At 47.0% G+C, this 18,341-nt stretch overlaps 1 protein-coding gene across 1 annotated transcript; it reads left to right on the top strand.

Annotated features, from left to right (window-relative positions):
• Positions 1-1,125: 1,125 nt before the first annotated feature.
• Positions 1,126-17,882, top strand: CDC5L (cell division cycle 5 like). Its single transcript, XM_072143739.1, has 16 exons — positions 1,126-1,388; positions 4,739-4,842; positions 4,934-5,095; positions 5,593-5,720; positions 5,856-5,955; positions 6,533-6,751; positions 7,617-7,764; positions 8,656-8,844; positions 9,015-9,163; positions 10,315-10,477; positions 10,877-11,041; positions 12,686-12,766; positions 13,796-14,044; positions 14,767-14,964; positions 15,726-15,938; positions 17,364-17,882. Exons 1-16 carry the CDS (start codon positions 1,344-1,346, stop codon positions 17,469-17,471), a joined length of 2,421 nt encoding a protein of 806 aa, XP_071999840.1. The 5' UTR covers positions 1,126-1,343; the 3' UTR covers positions 17,472-17,882.
• The last annotated feature ends 459 nt before the right edge of the window (positions 17,883-18,341 follow it).

The raw sequence follows: 18,341 nt of genomic DNA, 5'->3' as shown, positions 1-18,341 counted from the left end.
GGGCCCACTGAGGCTCTGTCGCCCAGGGGCCCACTGAGGCTCTGTCGCCCAGGGGCCCACTGAGGCTCTGTCGCCCAGGGGCCCACTGAGGCTCTGTCGCCCAGGGGCCCACTGAGGCTCTGTCGCCCAGGGGTCCACTGAGGCTCTGTCGCCCAGGGGCCCACTCAAGCTCTGTCGCCCAGGGGCCCACTGAGGCTCTGTCGCCCAGGGGCCCACTGAGGCTCTGTCGCCCAGGGGCCCACTGAGGCTCTGTCGCCCAGGGGCCTACTGAGGCTCTGTCGTCCAGGGGCCAACTGAGGCTCTGTCGCCCAGGGGCCCACTGAGGCTCTGTCGCCCAGGGGCCCACTGAGGCTCTGTCGCCCAGGGGCCTACTGAGGCTCTGTCGCCCAGGGGCCTACTGAGGCTCTGTCACCCAGGGGCCCACTGAGGCTCTGTCGCCCAGGGGCCTACTGAAGCTCTGTCACCCAGGGGCCCACTGAGGCTCTGTCGCCCAGGGGCCCACTGAAGCTCTGTCACCCAGGGGCCCACTGAGGCCTACTGATACCTGGAGCCGACCCTACCTGTACGTGACCCAAGGACTGCATGTAATAATATTGCACTGCACCAGCTATATATCTCTTTGGTTTTGGTATTTTGAGATGTTTTGCCATAAACCTGACATTCACACTACAGTATGCACACAGTACACATACTTACACCCCATAGTAGCCAAGAACCGGTACCCCAAATAGTGGTCTAGTCCCACAGAGCCGCATAGTCGGAGATATTAAAAAACGGCTGTCGCTCATATCCCCCCTGCTCTTACCCCCTGTGTCTGAAACCAAATAAAAATTTTACATTTTCCGCTATTTTCCCTTCTGATAACTGTAAATTCACTGGGGGAGATTTATGAGAAGTGTCTGAGGTAAAACTGTTCTAATTGCCCATGGAAACCAATCAGAGCACATCTTTCATTTTCCCACAGCTGTTTATACAATGAAAGCGGAGCTCTGATTGGTTTTCGTGGGGAAGGAAACAGTTGTGATAAATCTCCCCCAGTGCTGTGTATTATACTGCGCCTTACATAGAACATCACATATAGTTATTTCCATCATTCCTATATACTACTCCCTGTATACACCTGGCCTTGCCCTGTGCAGATACCGCGTGTATTAGCCGCACTGGTGTATGCTGTGACATAGCGGCCTCCGGGCGGTAGAGGGCGCTGTGACCTCCCGCTGCTCCGCGGCCGCTCTACATCCCCAGCTCCCGGGCACAGCGCGTCATCTCCAGCCACAACAAGCGGCGAGGAGCGGGAGGACATTACCGGAGACATCGTGTGACGGAGCCCGTACACCGCAGCCATGCCTCGCATCATGATAAAGGGAGGCGTGTGGAGGAACACGGAGGTGAGGCCGGGGGGCGCCATATTGCGGCCTGCGGGTCACTGAGCGGCCACTAGGCCTCCTCTACCGCCTGCTGTGTGCCCTGAGGGCAGCCTGGGACCTGTAGTTCCGCTCACTGTGCATGATCCTACATGTTATCCTGCAGTGGTGGACTACAGCTCCCAGCATGCTCTGATCACATGTTATCCTGCAGGGGGTGGACTACAGATCTCAGCATGCTCTGATCACATGTTATCCCACAGGATGTGGACTACAGATCTCAGCATGCTCTGATCACATGTTATCCCACAGGATGTGGACTACAGCAACCAGCATGCTCTAGTCACGTTATCGTTATCCTGCAGTGGTGGACTACAGGTCCCAGCATGCTCTGATCACATGTTATCCTGCATTGGTGGAATACAGCTCCCAGCATGCTCTGGTCACATGTTATCCTGCATTGGTGGACTACAGCTCCCAGCATGCTCTGGTCACATGTTATCCTGCAGGTGGTGGACTACAGCTCCCAGCATGCTCTGGTCACGTTATCGTTATCCTGCGGTGGTGGACTACAGGTCCCAGCATGCTCTGGTCACATGTTATCCTGCATTGGTGGACTACAGCTCCCAGCATGCTCTGGTCACGTTATCCTGCAGGTGGTGGACTACAGCTCCCAGCATGCTCTGGTCACATGTTATCCTGCAGGTGGTGGACTACAGCTCCCAGCATGCTCTGGTCACGTTATCGTTATCCTGCGGTGGTGGACTACAGGTCCCAGCATGCTCTGGTCACATGTTATCCTGCATTGGTGGACTACAGCTCCCAGCATGCTCTGGTCACGTTATCCTGCAGGTGGTGGACTACAGCTCCCAGCATGCTCTGGTCACATGTTATCCTGCAGGTGGTGGACTACAGCTCCCAGCATGCTCTGGTCACATGTTATCCTGCAGGTGGTGGACTACAGCTCCCAGCATGCTCTGGTAACATGTTATCCTGCGGTGGTGGACTACAGCTCCCAGCATGCTCTGGTCACATGTTATCCTGCATTGGTGGACTACAGCTCCCAGCATGCTCTGGTCACGTTATCCTGCAGGTGGTGGACTACAGCTCCCAGCATGCTCTGGTCACATGTTATCCTGCAGGTGGTGGACTACAGCTCCCAGCATGCTCTGGTCACATGTTATCCTGCAGGTGGTGGACTACAGCTCCCAGCATGCTCTGGTAACATGTTATCCTGCGGTGGTGGACTACAGCTCCCAGCATGCTCTGGTCACATGTTATCCTGCATTGGTGGACTACAGCTCCCAGCATGCTCTGGTCACGTTATCCTGCAGGTGGTGGACTACAGCTCCCAGCATGCTCTGGTCACATGTTATCCTGCAGGTGGTGGACTACAGCTCCCAGCATGCTCTGGTCACATGTTATCCTGCAGGTGGTGGACTACAGCTCCCAGCATGCTCTGGTAACATGTTATCCTGCAGGTGGTGGACTACAGCTCCCAGCATGCTCTGGTCACATGTTATCCTGCAGTGGTGGACTACAGCTCCCAACATGCTCTGGTCACATCTTTTCCTACAGGGGATGGACTACAGCTCCCAGCATGCTCTGGTCACATGTTATCCTGCAGGTGGTGGACTACAGCTCCCAGCATGCTCTGGTCACATGTTATCCTGCAGGTGGTGGACTACAGCTCCCAGCATGCTCTGGTCACATGTTATCCTGCAGGTGGTGGACTACAGCTCCCAGCATGCTCTGGTCACATGTTATCCTGCAGGTGGTGGACTACAGCTCCCAGCATGCTCTGGTCACATGTTATCCTGCAGGTGGTGGACTACAGCTCCCAGCATGCTCTGGTCACATGTTATCCTGCAGTGGTGGACTACAGCTCCCAACATGCTCTGGTCACATCTTTTCCTACAGGGGATGGACTACAGCTCCCAGTTTGCTCTGACCTCGTGTTACACTGCACGGGTGAACTACAACTCCCAGCATGCTCTGAGCATATCTAATCCTGACAGGGATGGACCAGCATGCTGTGACCTTATGATGATAATTTCTTTTTACTGAAGGGGACAGACTACAGATCCCAGCATGCTCTGATCATATGTTAGGCTGCAGGAAATGGACTACAGCTCCCAGCATGCTCTGACCTTGTGTTATCCTTCAGGAGATGGACTACAGCTCCCAGCATTCTCTCACTACATATCCTGTAGAGGGCGGACTACAGATCCCAGCATGCTCTGATCATATGTTATTCCACAGGATGTTGACTACAGATCTCAGCATGCTCTGATCATATGTTTTCCTATAGGGGGCGGATTACAGGTCCCAGCATGCTCTGATCTCATGTTATCCTCTAGTGGTCGGACTACAGCACCCAGTATGCTTTGGTCACATGTTATCCCACATGATGTGGACTACAGGTCCCAGCATACTCTGATCACATGTTATCCTATAGTGGGCAGACTACAGATCTCAGCATGCTCTGATCACATGTTATCCCACAGCATGTGGACTACAGGTCTCAGCATGCTCTGATCTCATGTTATCCTATAGGGGGCGAACTACAGCACCCAGTATGCTCTGGTCACGTGTTACACTGCAGGATGTGGACTACAGGTCCCCAGCATGCTCTGGTCACGTGTTACACTGCAGGATGTGGACTACAGGTCCCCAGCATGCTCTGGTCACATGTTATTCCACAGGATGTGGACTACAGGTCCCAGCATGCTCCAAGGGTACATGATATGCTGTACATGCTCCAATCACAGGAGTGTTTTATATAGTCTTAGAGAATGCTGGGACTTGTAGTTACATCTGCTGCAGCGCCTCTCGATAAGCACTGGTCACACTCGCCACTTTCCAGCCATGTGGGTGATCTGCAGACCCCCTGCTCTTGTTACAGAGTGGGACCCTCATCAGTTGACGGCTTTCTTATAGGTCAGTAGTGGTGAGCCTATGGCAAGGGTGCTAGAGGTGGCACCCATGTCACCACCCCAGGACTCAAGGCCTCCTCCTGTCCAGTTATTCTCTTAAAGGGCTTGGCCCCAGATTCAATGTTCTCCTCACCCACCGGATGATGTTATGCCCCCAAATGAATGGAGAGGCAGGTGAAGCATGGGGACTGAATGGAGCAGCGAGGCTCAGGCTTTATCACTGCTTCTCTGATATTGGGGGATGGGATCCTGTGATTTGTGGGGGTCCGGCCATTGAATCTTGAGCAAACTCCATGATGTAATGCTACAAGTTCCTGTAGGGGACGCTATTGGGAGAGTGGGCGGTTAGTTGCGGGTCCCCAGGTGTGTTATGTCTTGTCATATAATATATGCATTTATGTACATTTCATATTCTTCTTTTTTTTATGTCTTTCTTAGGATGAGATCCTTAAGGCGGCGGTGATGAAATATGGCAAAAACCAGTGGTCTCGTATCGCGTCCCTACTACACCGGAAGTCCGCCAAGCAGTGCAAAGCCCGATGGTGAGAGCGCGCTGCACAATGTGTAATCATGTGTGGAGATATTATAGATACATCCGTGTCCTGAGCGCCGCTCTCTCCCTCCATATTACAGGTACGAATGGCTGGACCCCAGTATCAAGAAGACAGAGTGGTCCCGGGAGGAGGAAGAGAAGCTGCTGCATCTGGCCAAGCTGATGCCCACACAGTGGAGAACCATCGCCCCCATCATTGGCAGGACGGCCGCCCAGTGTCTGGAGCACTACGAGTACTTACTGTAAGTGATGGGGGTGAAGAGGGGAGAGTCATTGCATATCTCCTGTATAGCTAAGGCCAGGATTACAAATCAGAACAGTGGTCACTCTCCCCTTGATGATTGGAGTAGCTGGCCCCTGTCTATGAGGCTGGTGGAGAATACAAAGTACAGCACTTTGCCATCTATTAAAGTTTCATAATGAATGGGGTGACTGGATGCTTGGAGCAACTCCCCAATTTTCATGATTGTGAAGGGTTATAGTGGTTGGACCCCTTAACCCTGTGTCACGGGACAACCTCTCTACCAGTCTAAATGGGCTGATGTATTCCCTAAACATCCCCATACTAGTCCAGGTTGTGTCAAATGTTTGCCTCTCTATTAAAGTAAAGGAGATTAAACTGTAATACCAGACACAGCCTGTGGACAGGAGAGGAGCTGTTTGCTACTTGGGCTTCTCCTTCTCTCGTTGACATGTATATTTTTCCTCTTGTTTAATTCATTGTCCTTTCCCCTCCCAGAGATAAAGCGGCTCAGCGAGACAATGAGGAAGAGGCGGCTGATGACCCCCGGAAGCTTAAACCCGGAGAAATCGACCCAAATCCGGAGACCAAACCTGCCAGGCCTGACCCTGTGGATATGGATGAAGGTATGAGGATGTCAGGGACAGCGCCCCCTGTGTATTACCATCACATGACTATATAGCGCCGCCTAATGGATATCTTGGCTGTTTTACATCTGTGACTTCTTAATGAATCAAACATATATTTTTTTTACTTTGTAGATGAGCTGGAGATGTTGTCTGAGGCGAGAGCTCGTCTGGCTAACACCCAGGGCAAGAAGGCTAAGAGGAAAGCGAGAGAGAAGCAGCTGGAGGAAGCCAGGTGTGTGCTGTACATAGGGTTATGTCCTGAGCACGTGGCGTCCCGGGTGAGCGCGCGGCGTCCCGGGAGACGTATGTCCTGAGCGCGCGGCGTCCCGGGAGACGTATGTCCTGAGCGCGCGGCGTCCCGGGAGACGTATGTCCTGAGCGCGCGGCGTCCCGGGAGACGTATGTCCTGTGCGCGCGGCGTCCCGGGAGACGTATGTCGTGTCTGCAGCATTTGCAGATATTTTATTAACATAGAAAGTAATGGAAGAAATCTGCCCGATGTGACATTGTTGTCCATGGCGTCCATACATGGGTCAGGACATCGGAGCTGCGCCTGCATTTTATCAGTACAAATGTTCCTTTCTTGTACTTGAGAGAATAGAAATGTATAATGGAAGCGGTTCTGTATACACTCAGGTCCTGGTATATAGGTTGTAATAACTTGCTTCATGGAGTCGCCAGTGAGGGACATTGTATCGTGTATCGGTGCAATATTACAGATGTTATAGTGAAATCCCATACACTGTCAGGCCTGTATGATGTGGACAGGATAGAAGTAATGTATATCTATATATGTTGGCTGCTTTCAGGCGCTTGGCGGCTCTTCAGAAGAGGCGAGAACTGCGAGCAGCGGGGATTGAAATACAGAAGAAGAGGAAGAAGAAGCGCGGTGTGGATTACAATGCTGAGATCCCTTTTGAGAAGAAGCCGGCCCCAGGTTTTTATGACACCTCCGAGGAGAACTATGACGCGCTGAACGCCGACTTCAGGAAACTGCGGCAGCAGGACCTGGACGGGGAGCTGAGATCGTAAGTCGCTAACCTGTCACCTCCACTAGTACCTGGTCCTGGGTACATTTTCTTTTAATAATTATTCCAAAGTAGGTAGTAAAAAAGAAATCTACCTGCAATATCCATCATGGTAAACCAAAGACATTACTCATAGATCCAGGCACCGTGACTGTGGGATCTTCTTATATTTGTTATATTTGGCCTCCAGCCTTTGAAAATCAACTTGAGTGTTACCAGAGCCCCTCTGTGCTGCAGCTTCGCAGGCTGTTAAGGAGCCTTTCCCATCCTTCCACTATGTGAGATTACATAAGACAGTGAGAGGTGGGGGGGGGGGGGGGGTGCTGAGACAGCAGGTGGTGGCAGTGTAAAAGCCTATGAAGCTAAATCACAAAGGGTTTCTGATGACACACTCCGGGAGCCTGGCTCATTAGCATAATTTGAAAGTTGATTTTCGAAGGAAGGAGGCCATGGATAACAACCATAAGAAGATTACCACAGTTGCGGTGCCTGGATCTATGAGTAATGTCCCTGGTTTCTCATAATGGATATTGATGGCAGATTTAAGTGTCCTATGTCCAAACTGCCCAGCTGTCATCACTATCGTGTCCTCATAGTTGGAAAAGTCCACCGCATGGTATCTGCTCCACTATCGGTGAATTTGATACCATTCAGTGGAAAAGCATCTTTGGACCTTGGGTACCTGAAATAGTGTAATAGCAAATCACTGATTATCCTTGTTTGTTCAGCTTCACAGCCTATTTTGGGGAGACACAAGAGTTTTGTGTCTTCTGCCAAGTACAATATAAACGTGTAGTTTCTGGGTGACCTGGAGCTGCCGTGTCTGTGACCCCTGTAATTCTCAGTTTTGTTATTTCGCTGCCAGTGAAAAAGAAGCAAAAGAGAGAAAGAAGGACAAGCAGAACATAAAGAGGAAAAAGGAGTCTGACCTGCCGGCGGCCATCCTGCAGACCACTGGCGGAGTGTCCGAGCTGACGAAGAAGAGAAGCAAGCTAGTCTTACCCTCACCGCAGGTTTGTATCATGTTTAAGGGATTGTCCATTTTCAGACTATAACTCATATTGTTTGTGTAATGAAAAGTTATAGAATTGTTCTGTCTATACTTTATGTATCAATTCCTCCCACTTTTCTAGATCTCTGATTGCTGTCATTCTGTAAGAAGCTTCATTGTTTACTTCCAGTGGATAAAAAAACGGTCCCTGGTCATGTGATGTCATACAGGTGCACGGCTCATTATATCACAGATAGTAATCAGAGCTGTGTGATATAATGAGCTGTGCACCTGTGTGACCTCACATGACCAGGGATGTAACGAGCTGTGCACCTGTGTGACCTCACATGACCAGGGATGTAACGAGCTGTGCACCTGTGTGACCTCACATGACCAGGGATGTAACGAGCTGTGCACCTGTGTGACCTCACATGACCAGGGATGTAACGAGCTGTGCACCTGTGTGACCTCACATGACCAGGGATGTAACGAGCTGTGCACCTGTGTGACCTCACATGACCTGGATTCTAATGAGCTGTGCACCTGTGTGACATCACATGACCAGGGATGTAACGAGCTGTGCACCTGTGTGACATCACATGACCAGGGATGTAACGAGCTGTGCACCTGTGTGACATCACATGACCAGGGGCTGGTTTATATCCATAGCAAGTAAACAGTGACAGCGATAGGTATAGATAACTGTGAGGAATAAATGCATCAAGTATATTGGAAAATTATAGAAGTTTTCATTACACAAACAATATCAATTATTTGCTGAAAGTGGACGACCCATTTAAGAGGGAAGTCTTAATTCAAATGTATTAAATGTTCGTTGTGATATGTGGGATTAGAAATCTATAATATGGAAGGTTCCTTTTAGAAACCTGCTGTTTTTTTTCCCCCCTTTTAGATTTCCGATGCTGAGTTAGAAGAAGTGGTGAAGATCGGCCAGGCCAGTGAGATCGCCCGGCAGACGGCCGAGGAGTCTGGAATCACAAATTCTGCATCCAGCACCTTACTGTCCGAATATAATGTGGCCAATAACAGCATCTCCCTCAGAACCCCTAAAACCCCGGCGGCCCAGGACCGCATCCTGCAGGTAACACACTATGTGCCAGGCATAACATATCCTTGTCCTATCTGATCCAGGTGGTTGGAGGATGCTGGGAGTTGTAGTTTGGACATGCATTGAGTCACAGATTGGACGTGCATTGCTATTTTTAATTTTTTTTTTTTTTTTTAAACATTCATATTTATTTCTATTTTCAGGAAGCACAGAACCTGATGGCACTTACAAATGTGGATACCCCCTTGAAAGGTGGTCTCAACACCCCCCTGCACGAGAGCGACTTCTCTGGTGTTACACCGCAGAGACAAGTGGTCCAGACTCCGAATACTGTGCTGTCCACGCCATTCAGGTCAGACACGTGTACACCCTCACACACCTCGGAATATGGGGCTCACACTAGATATTACAGGACAAGGCTGCCTGGATTATACAGAAACTCCCTACAGGAGGATAATTTTTGGTGGACGCTGCTTTTACGACTTCACTTTACACAACTCAAAAAAATGTATATAGGTTTTATTAGGTTTTGATAGATATTTTACATATTTAAACCTTTAATACAAAGGCCCAATTCAGAGGCTAATAACTTTTAGTGTATGGAGCTGTGTAAGGAGTCATATTTTTTTTTTGTGTGGAATGAGCTGATGTTTTCATTGCTGGGGACTGTACGACTTTTTGATCACTTTTGTATTAAAAGTGAATTTTTGCAAAATGGCAAAAAAGTGGCACTTCAGAAATTTGGGTGCCGATTTCCTTTACGGGGTTAACGGTTTTCATAGATCAAGAATTTTAAGAGGGGGCGATACCTGACATGTTATTATTTTATCTGTTTTTTTATGTGTTCTAGGGAAAGGAGGGTGATTTGAATTTTTTTTAATTTTAAATTTATTTATTTTTATAAAGTCTTTTTTTTTTTTTTTTTTTTAAAGTCCCTAAGGGTACTTAAACATTAGGGCATCTCCTTGTTCATGCAATATACTTCAAAACAACAGTATTGCAAAACGTTGTTAATATAAAGCTATTATATTGCACCCTGCCTCTGGCCAAAGGGTGATAATTGGCAGACATAGAAGCCTTCTAGAGGCTGCCAGCTGTCATGGCAACCAATCAGCAACCCCTATTGACTGGTGGGGGGTGGGCAGATTGCAAGCAATATGGCTGCACCCATGTGTGACGCTGCTGTTTGTGTGAATTGAACGGCTTTGACCACAGCAACTAACAAGATAACTGACACAACAGTTGCTAATATAGATTGTGTGCCAGGTGTCTGCTGCATAGTACAGCAGACACCTGCCCTGTTAGGCCTGTGAGCCTTCTTTGTACAGCCTTAACCAATTGAGGATTTTAATACTATGGGCAGTCTTTAAGAGGTTAAAGATGGATACAGAGCTGTTGTTATTTCGGACAAGACTGGCTGGTTTACACATTAACTAACAGGAATTAATCTGTGACACTGTAGCGCGTTTATGAACGTGTCTCTTTTTCCCTTTGTTTCTGTAGAACGCCATCACAGAGTTCAGAAGGACTTACCCCACGAGGGGGCATGACCCCAAAGCCTGTTATTGGAGCCACACCAGGGAGGACACCGCTGCGGGACAAGCTGAACATCAATCCAGAAGACGGATCTGTGGATTACAATGACCCCACGTACATTAAACACTTGGTAAATAACATAGAACATAACATATATATAAGGGCTTGTGTAGGTAAGACAACTCCTCACATTGCAATTACGAGAACAGTAGTTGATGCAGCAGCAGGTTGAGCATTCAATGTATATGGGAGTACTGGTATGGCCGATTACCAATTTGGGACGAGCCGGGGGTGGGTGCAGTAACACTCAGACCGGCTTCTATTAGCATTAGGTAGATGTTTGACGTTTACTTCATTGACCAAAACTGACTTCCCACAGTGTTTATATGGGGTCTGCGCTCACTAAGGTTCAGAAAGAGACCTTGTGACCTGTATAGGGAGGGATATATATGTATAGGGGGTTAGGGCTGGTGTGGGGTGTTATATGGGTGTATCTGATGAATATGTTCTTTTCTTATGTTCCGCACAGGAAAGGGAGTCCCGGGAACAGCTACGTCTTGGGCTGATGTCTCTGCCGACACCAAAAAACGACTTTGAAATCGTCCTGCCAGAAAATGCTGAGCGAGAACTGGAGGAGCGAGACCAAGAAGACTCCTTCATAGAAGATGCAGCAGAAGTGGAGGCGCGCAAGCAGGTACTCGCCCAGATCCATCCACCTTATTGCTCTGGATGGCTATATAATGTGTGCTCTATGAAAGAGGTCCATACTGGGTTTGGCTCCACATTGCTACCATCTTCCTCCTCCTTGCACAAGATGAGAGGTGAGGAGCAGGAGAGACGGCCGCAGTCTGTCTGAGTGTAATCCATTTTTGCCTTAGGAAGGACTCGGAATAGAGCAAGTGTAAGGGGTGAGACTTCACCCATGAAATAAGAAATCAAGATTGCAGACAACCCATAAATGTGTACAAGGGTTATACACGGGTCTACTTCGTCATAATCTTTAACCCTTTCCCTACCGCCCAATGTAAATATACGTGGGCCGGTCTTGAAGGGGTGTATGGGGTGGGTTCACGGAACAAGCCCTCTCCTGTAATACAGCTGACACATGCTAGGAACAACTGCGGCCGGTGCTTACTCCCGACAGCATCGTCTAACTTGTCTGGGGTGCGACACGCCACCCAACTGGTCTGGGGTCATCATACAAAGACAGCTAGGAACCTATTAAATCAGTCATTAGGATTTCTATATCGGTCTTAGACACACTTGAATATAAAAGCAAATTACTGTATATACAATACACAGCAATACAGTTGGGATCAGACCCCCTAGGGTTCAATAACCCAATGAGAACTTCAATAACAGTAAAACTAAAAAAATATATAGATTGTAAAAAAAAAAAAAAATGTACAAATAAAAATTCATATCACCGCCCCTTTCCCTAGAACACAAATACAAAAAAAGTGAATTCCTAAACACATTAGGTATAGCTGCATCCCAAAATATATATATTTGTATTATATATTATTATTCCCAGTAACTGAAAATGACACACAAGCTGTAAAAATAAAGTCAATTAGAATGTGCCACAACTGTGTTTTTTTTGCAGCTTCCCAGTACATGAAACAGAATATTAAATGGTTCAGCTAGAAATTTGCAATTTCCAAATGTAGATTACAAGCCGTCAATAAAAATCTGAAAGTGACGGCTTGTAAAGGAAGAGGAATGAAAAACGGAAACGTAAAAAAGAAAATTAATTGTTATGAAGGGGTTAAAGTGACAATCCAGTCACAGCGGATTCAGTGATTTTATACCTTGTGCAGGACATGAAGGAAGGAGCAGGACTCCAGGTTCTAGGAATGCAATGATAATGAGACCTGCTCCTCCCTTCAGGCCCTGTCCATGTATTATTGTATGAATTAGCTGTGATTGGAGGGTTACTTTTAATGCAGCTGTTTATTTAAATGACATTTATTTAAATGAAGACCAATTTGCCAATTTTAATAATCCCTGTGTCTTTACCAGAAGGAAATCTATGCCACGTCCGGCCTGATAACTGATGGGGCTTGATAAATCTTGCCCCAATAAGCAGTTAAAATAAACACTGGGTGTATTTTACTGCAGTACCACACACAGCCTGTCAGTCGCTGTGGCGCTGTATCTGGTAGAAAGCAGTTAGATTTCTCTAACAATAGACAATCCCTACAAGAGTTTCCGAATTTTGGAGGTTGCATGGATATTCACTTGTGAATCGCTCACTATATATACATTTTTCAGCCAATTTTTCAAGTGGCTCCTCTATGAGAAATACTTTTGAAACCAATATTCCTTCTATTTGCAGGCTGTGAGAGATGCCCAGCGGGCAAAGGAACTGAAGCAGAGACATAAAGCCGTCCAAAAAGACTTACCGAGGCCCTCTGAGGTGAGCAGGGAATTTTTTTTTTTTTTTTATGTATTTTCCGTGGTTAGATTTGTTACACTCACAGCTTTACAGCCTTGTGGCTCATCTCATCATAGATACATAGGCTAGCCTATACTCTATCTGTATCTCTCATATATCTGTATCTATATCTCCATCTATCTATCCATCACATATCTATCTCCTATCTATCTCATGTCTATCTATTGCTGTGATCATGTAGTACTGCAAACAGTGTTAGGTATTGTCCCGGAGAGATGTGTAATCAGACCTCTGTATGTTTTGTTAGTAGCAGCAGGACTGTGATGTAGATTTATGTCTCCGGATTCTTGCTTCACTAATTGCACTGGGATTGTGTCCTCACACTGCTGTGCTCTCTGCAGACAGTATTAAGTATAGTCCCTTTGTAATCAGACCTTTGTGTATGCTAGTACCGGTAGCAGCAAGACTGTAAAATATATGGATTTATAATCCAGTATTGTAGCTTCTCTAAGATCACTGGTAATGTGTCCTCGCACTGCTGTGTTCTGTGCACTCTGCAGCCAGTGTTCGGTATAGTCCCTAGAGAGATGTTTAATTATACCTTTATGCGTGTTGTTAGTAGCAGCAGGACTGATTTATATTCCAGGATTATAGCTTCTCCGAGAGCATTGGGAGCATACCCTCACACTGCTCTGTTCTGTGCTCTCTGCAGCCACAGAGAAGTGTGTAATCATACATTTGTGTGTATTGTGAAAGATACATGTATATTCCTGGATTGTAGCTTCTCCACATTTACTGGGGGATCTCAGCTCTTTGCATTGGTCTTCTCCACAGCCCCTCCCATCTGCTCTGAGTGGCTGCTGTAGTATGCATCCAGAAGCCTGTTACAGCTGTTACTCAGAGCACAAGCAGGATCTGTGGAGCAGCACAATGCACATAGCTAAGAGGCTGTGAATGTATGAGGGGTTTATGAATTGGGATTACATTTAGTTGTTGCAGGTTTCCTCCTAGTTTGGTCATGATGAATGTATAACACTTGTCCCTGTGCAGGTAAACGAGACCATCCTGCGGCCGCTGAACGTGGAGCCGCCTCTGACCGACCTGCAGAAAAGCGAAGAGATGATCAAGAAGGAGATGATCACAATGCTGCACTACGACTCCATGCATCATCCCTACGGAGATAACCCCCCTGCCAGCAAGAAGGGGAAGGCTCCGGGCTCGGCCTCCACCAGCGCTGAACACGTGGCCTTCCTGGAGCACAATCCCTATGATAAGTTCGCAGAGGATGAGCTCAGTTATGTAAGTAGCTGCAGGACAGCGTATTGTGGCTGGGCAGGGGATCCTGACATCGTGGGCTCGTGTCACTGCATTACCCAAACCGTTGGGGTATGAAGTATTACACAGTCCTCACCACATTCACTTATCTAGCAGGGCGTTTAGTCCTTTGGGAATTGAAGAAAACCTTTAAAGAGTCCTAATTAAAGGAAACTTACATTGAGAAATCAACCTATTAAGGTAGATCTGATGGTAGGTTCCTATTGACCTACTAAACCCTAATCTAACCTTATAACACTTTTTAAACAAAGCTAAACTTTATAAAGCTTTGACATTTTTTTCTATCCTATGTTTGCAGATCCCCTAGGGTACTTTAACCCTAGTGGGGTCTGATCTTCTAACCTCATTCTGCAATACAGCTGTGTTGTATTACATGGCGATTTGTGTTCAATCAGCACACTGTAACAAAGCTCCAGAAATGACAAGTTCTGGAGTCTTGCATAAACTCCAGGCTGTCATGGAAACAGAGCGTCATCCCCGATGACATCACAGGGAGCGGCGTTCCCATTTCTTTCCGTTTGCATTTACACTGCATTGTTATATATATTGCATGTATACATAGAGACACAGCGGAGACACTGGTGAGATGTGATTGATCCCTCTCGCGACACTAGGAGTCCCTGAGATATTAGTGATGCCCTATAAAAATAGTTGTATAGATAATAATCTCCTTCTTCCCCGTCCAGGCGGAGGAGCTGCTGCAGCAGGAGATGGAGAGGGTGAAGCAAGGCATGGGCCATGGAGACCTGTCCCTGGACGCCTACAACCAGGTGTGGGAGGAGTGTTACAGTCAGGTGCTCTACCTGCCCGGACAAGGGCGATACACCCGAGCCAACCTGGCCAGCAAGAAGGACAGGATAGAGTCTCTGGAGAAGAGGCTGGAGGTGAGTGATCGCTCTCTGTACACCTGCATCGTGATAGTGGGTCGGCACCGGATCACCTGGTACCAGGCATGTGACATCCCAGTGACATTACTTGCTCATACAGATCCTTCTATATCTGTCACTCATAGCCGCAACGTCCACTGCACCCTCCAATGGACTCCTTATGATGGCCTGAGAACCCGGGAGCCGACCCATACACGTGTATAGTGCAGTTGATACCCTTGATCCACCAGTAGATGGCAGTGATGATCTTCACATCTCCAATAATCCAAAAAAACTAACATTTTATTGAATTTCATGTCCTCCGTTTTTTAGATTTTTTTTTTTTTTTTCTTTTTCTGACCAAAGCTTCCTTTGAAATTTGGAAAGTTTACTCTGTAGATAATTTTCTTTGTTCATACATAAAGGAGTAGCTGAGCTGCAAGTGTTAAAGGGGATATACAAGATCTCTATTGATGGATATTGCAGGTGCAACCATCCACCCCTTGTACTGATCAGATGTTCTCCATCTGTGTTTCGGCCCAGTATAATAGTATATATTTAAGAATTGTATATTCTCCAAGTTTTGGTAACTTTGTGCAGATTTGAGTAATAAGAATATATGTGTATCTATCAGTTTCTAAGGTTACAGACTACAAGCTAGCCCTAGTCTGACCTCGATGTCTGTCCTCTACTGTCCGCCAGCCACCCGTGCGTTGAACTTCTACTAGAAGAATATTTTGATGGATATAAGTTTTTGTTTGTTCGTGTTTTCTTTATAGATAAACAGAGGTCACATGACGGCGGAAGCCAAGAGAGCGGCAAAGATGGAGAAGAAGTTGAAGATCCTGTTGGGAGGTTACCAGTCCCGAGCGATGGGGCTTATTAAACAGCTGAACGAAATATGGGATCAGTATGAACAGGCCAACCTGGAGCTCAAGACCTTTGAGGAGCTAAAGAAGCACGAGGATATTGCCATCCCCAGGAGGATAGCGGTAAGTGCAGTTGTAGTGCATCTGCATAATAGTGAGTGCAGCTCAGGTGCATAATACATTTTGTTATTCAGAATAAGTAATGTCATGTATGTACACAGTGTCTGCACCAGCAGCAGAATAGTGAGTGCAGCTCTGGAGTATAATACAGTATGTAACTCAGGATCAGTACAGGATAAGTAATGTCATGTATGTACACAGTGACTGCACCAGCAGAATAGTGAGTGCAGCTCTGGAGTATAATACAGTATGTAACTCAGGATCAGTACAGGATAAGTAATGTCATGTATGTACACAGTGACTGCACCAGCAGAATAGTAAGTGCAGCTCTGGAGTATAATACAGGGTGTAACTCAGGATCAGTACAGTATGAGTAATGTCATGTATGTACACAGTGACTGCACCAGCAGAATAGTAAGTGCAGCTCTGGAGTATAATACAGGGTGTAACTCAGGATCAGTACAGTATGAGTAATGTCATGTATGTACACAGTGACTGCAGCAGAATAGTGAGTGCAGCTCTGGAGTATAATACAGGATGTAACTCAGGATCAGTACAGGATAAGTAATGTCATGTATGTACACAGTGACTGCACCAGCAGCAGCAGAATAGTGAGTGCAGCTCTGGAGTATAATACAGGATGTAACTCAGGATCAGTAATGTCATGTGTGTAGGTGGAGTGACATGTACACTTGCAGTAGGGAGCGCTAGAGATCTGACCTCCCGGTTCTGTATATGCTGTGTCGGCCTATGAAGCCATTAGACTCTTACATTTGGCTTTTAGCTGCTGTGCTGGGGGAGTCCTGGCTGCCGTTATCTTCTGATCAGCGCCCCTCCTGATCCCCGCGGCCCCTGACAGCCATCACTAGTTATCATCCCGGCAGCATACACAAGGCCTCCTTATACAGCAGCTTGGCAGCGGCAGCCCCCCTGCCGCCTGCACTCTACACACCTCCTCACAGCTAATAATCAGGAACATCTTTATCACAGCTCTGCTTACAGAAAGGGGAGGGCAAAGAACTGCAGCTTAACCCCTTGTGCTATAAGGAGTTAAATGTCACATGGATCGATCTAGATAGAGCAGGCAGCAGTCCAATAGATGTGCTGAAACAAAGTGTCTAGTCACCTATGCAGAGAGAGAGAGAGATACACATATCATTACAGCATCAAACTTTAAGTGGTCGCATCTCCTGAACCGTGACACCTGGGCGTCCTAGTAAAGATAAGAACCTCCCCTTTAGTTTGATATCAGGATGAAACAGAAGTAACAGTCGGGAGTTGAGATCTGTATTAAAAAATACTTTGAGTAATATTTAGGGGGTGGGAGGGCTACTGCAGCAGCCGGATGCTGTAAAGCAGAGGATTCTGGGACATTTTCGGGTTAGCTTCTATGTGTTACATCGTATTTTATATCATCTCCCCCTCCAGTCTCTTAAAGAAGATGTGCAGCGACAGGAGGAAAGAGAGCGGGAGCTCCAGCAGCGATTTGCAGAGCTCCTGTTGGAGAAGGAAGGTCCGGTACCCAAACCATACTAAAGCGATGTGATTGTGTAATCCCAGCGCCGGCCGCATGTGCTCGTCCTGTGATCAGTACCGCCGCTCCGTGTATCTGCCGAGTCCTTCCGTCATCAGCCGAGGTTACTACAGTACATAAAGCGAGACTTCAAAGAGGAGAACATTGATGGATAATTTTATTTTGTGATACGAGAGCCCCCCCCCGGCGGTGTAATGTGAAGCCCCGCCTCCTGGACACCCGCTTTACTTTTATTTGCTGTATATTTTCTCTTTGTTTTTTACCAGTCTAGCGCCATTCATTCCAGTGAATGTAGGTGGCGGCAGTGTCGTGTGTCGCTCATTGCCTGCGGATTATTGATGTACAATAAATATTACTGTAAAATAAAGACAACCGTGTGCGTTACCGTACAACGCGCGTCTTATGTGTATTTTCTTATTTGTTGTTTTTTAATAGTTTGGTTAATTTTTTGCTTCTTTTCAATGAATCTAAGTCATTTGTGCTCACGTAATATATAACTAAAGACTGGAACAAACCTTATAGTACTTCTCACAGCTGATGTTTTGTTACAGATGTGTCTTTTATAATTCACAGGATCCAGTGCTGCCTCTCCTTGTGGTCACAGCAGTCGTGTGCCCTATAGTTGTCACTATGGCTCCCGACACCTGTAATATGGCACGTCACTGCCACGACAACTGATTAGGTCAAAAGCCATAAGCAAATGAGGGGGGGGGGCTCTGAATCGGGAGGGGGTGTCCTTTTCATCTTGGGCTATTTGTAGCAGTTTTTTTTTTTTTTTTAGTTTTTTTTTGTTCTTAATTTGCACAATCCTTAGAGGGAATGTCCTACAAAACAAGTTAGGGCCCAACTTGATTGATGGGGGGCTTAGTGAT

The sequence above is a fragment of the Engystomops pustulosus genome, chromosome 3 (assembly GCF_040894005.1).
Source record: "Engystomops pustulosus chromosome 3, aEngPut4.maternal, whole genome shotgun sequence".
NCBI classification, from domain to species: Eukaryota; Metazoa; Chordata; class Amphibia; order Anura; family Leptodactylidae; genus Engystomops; species Engystomops pustulosus.
This window is presented reverse-complemented; position numbering and strand designations above follow the sequence as displayed.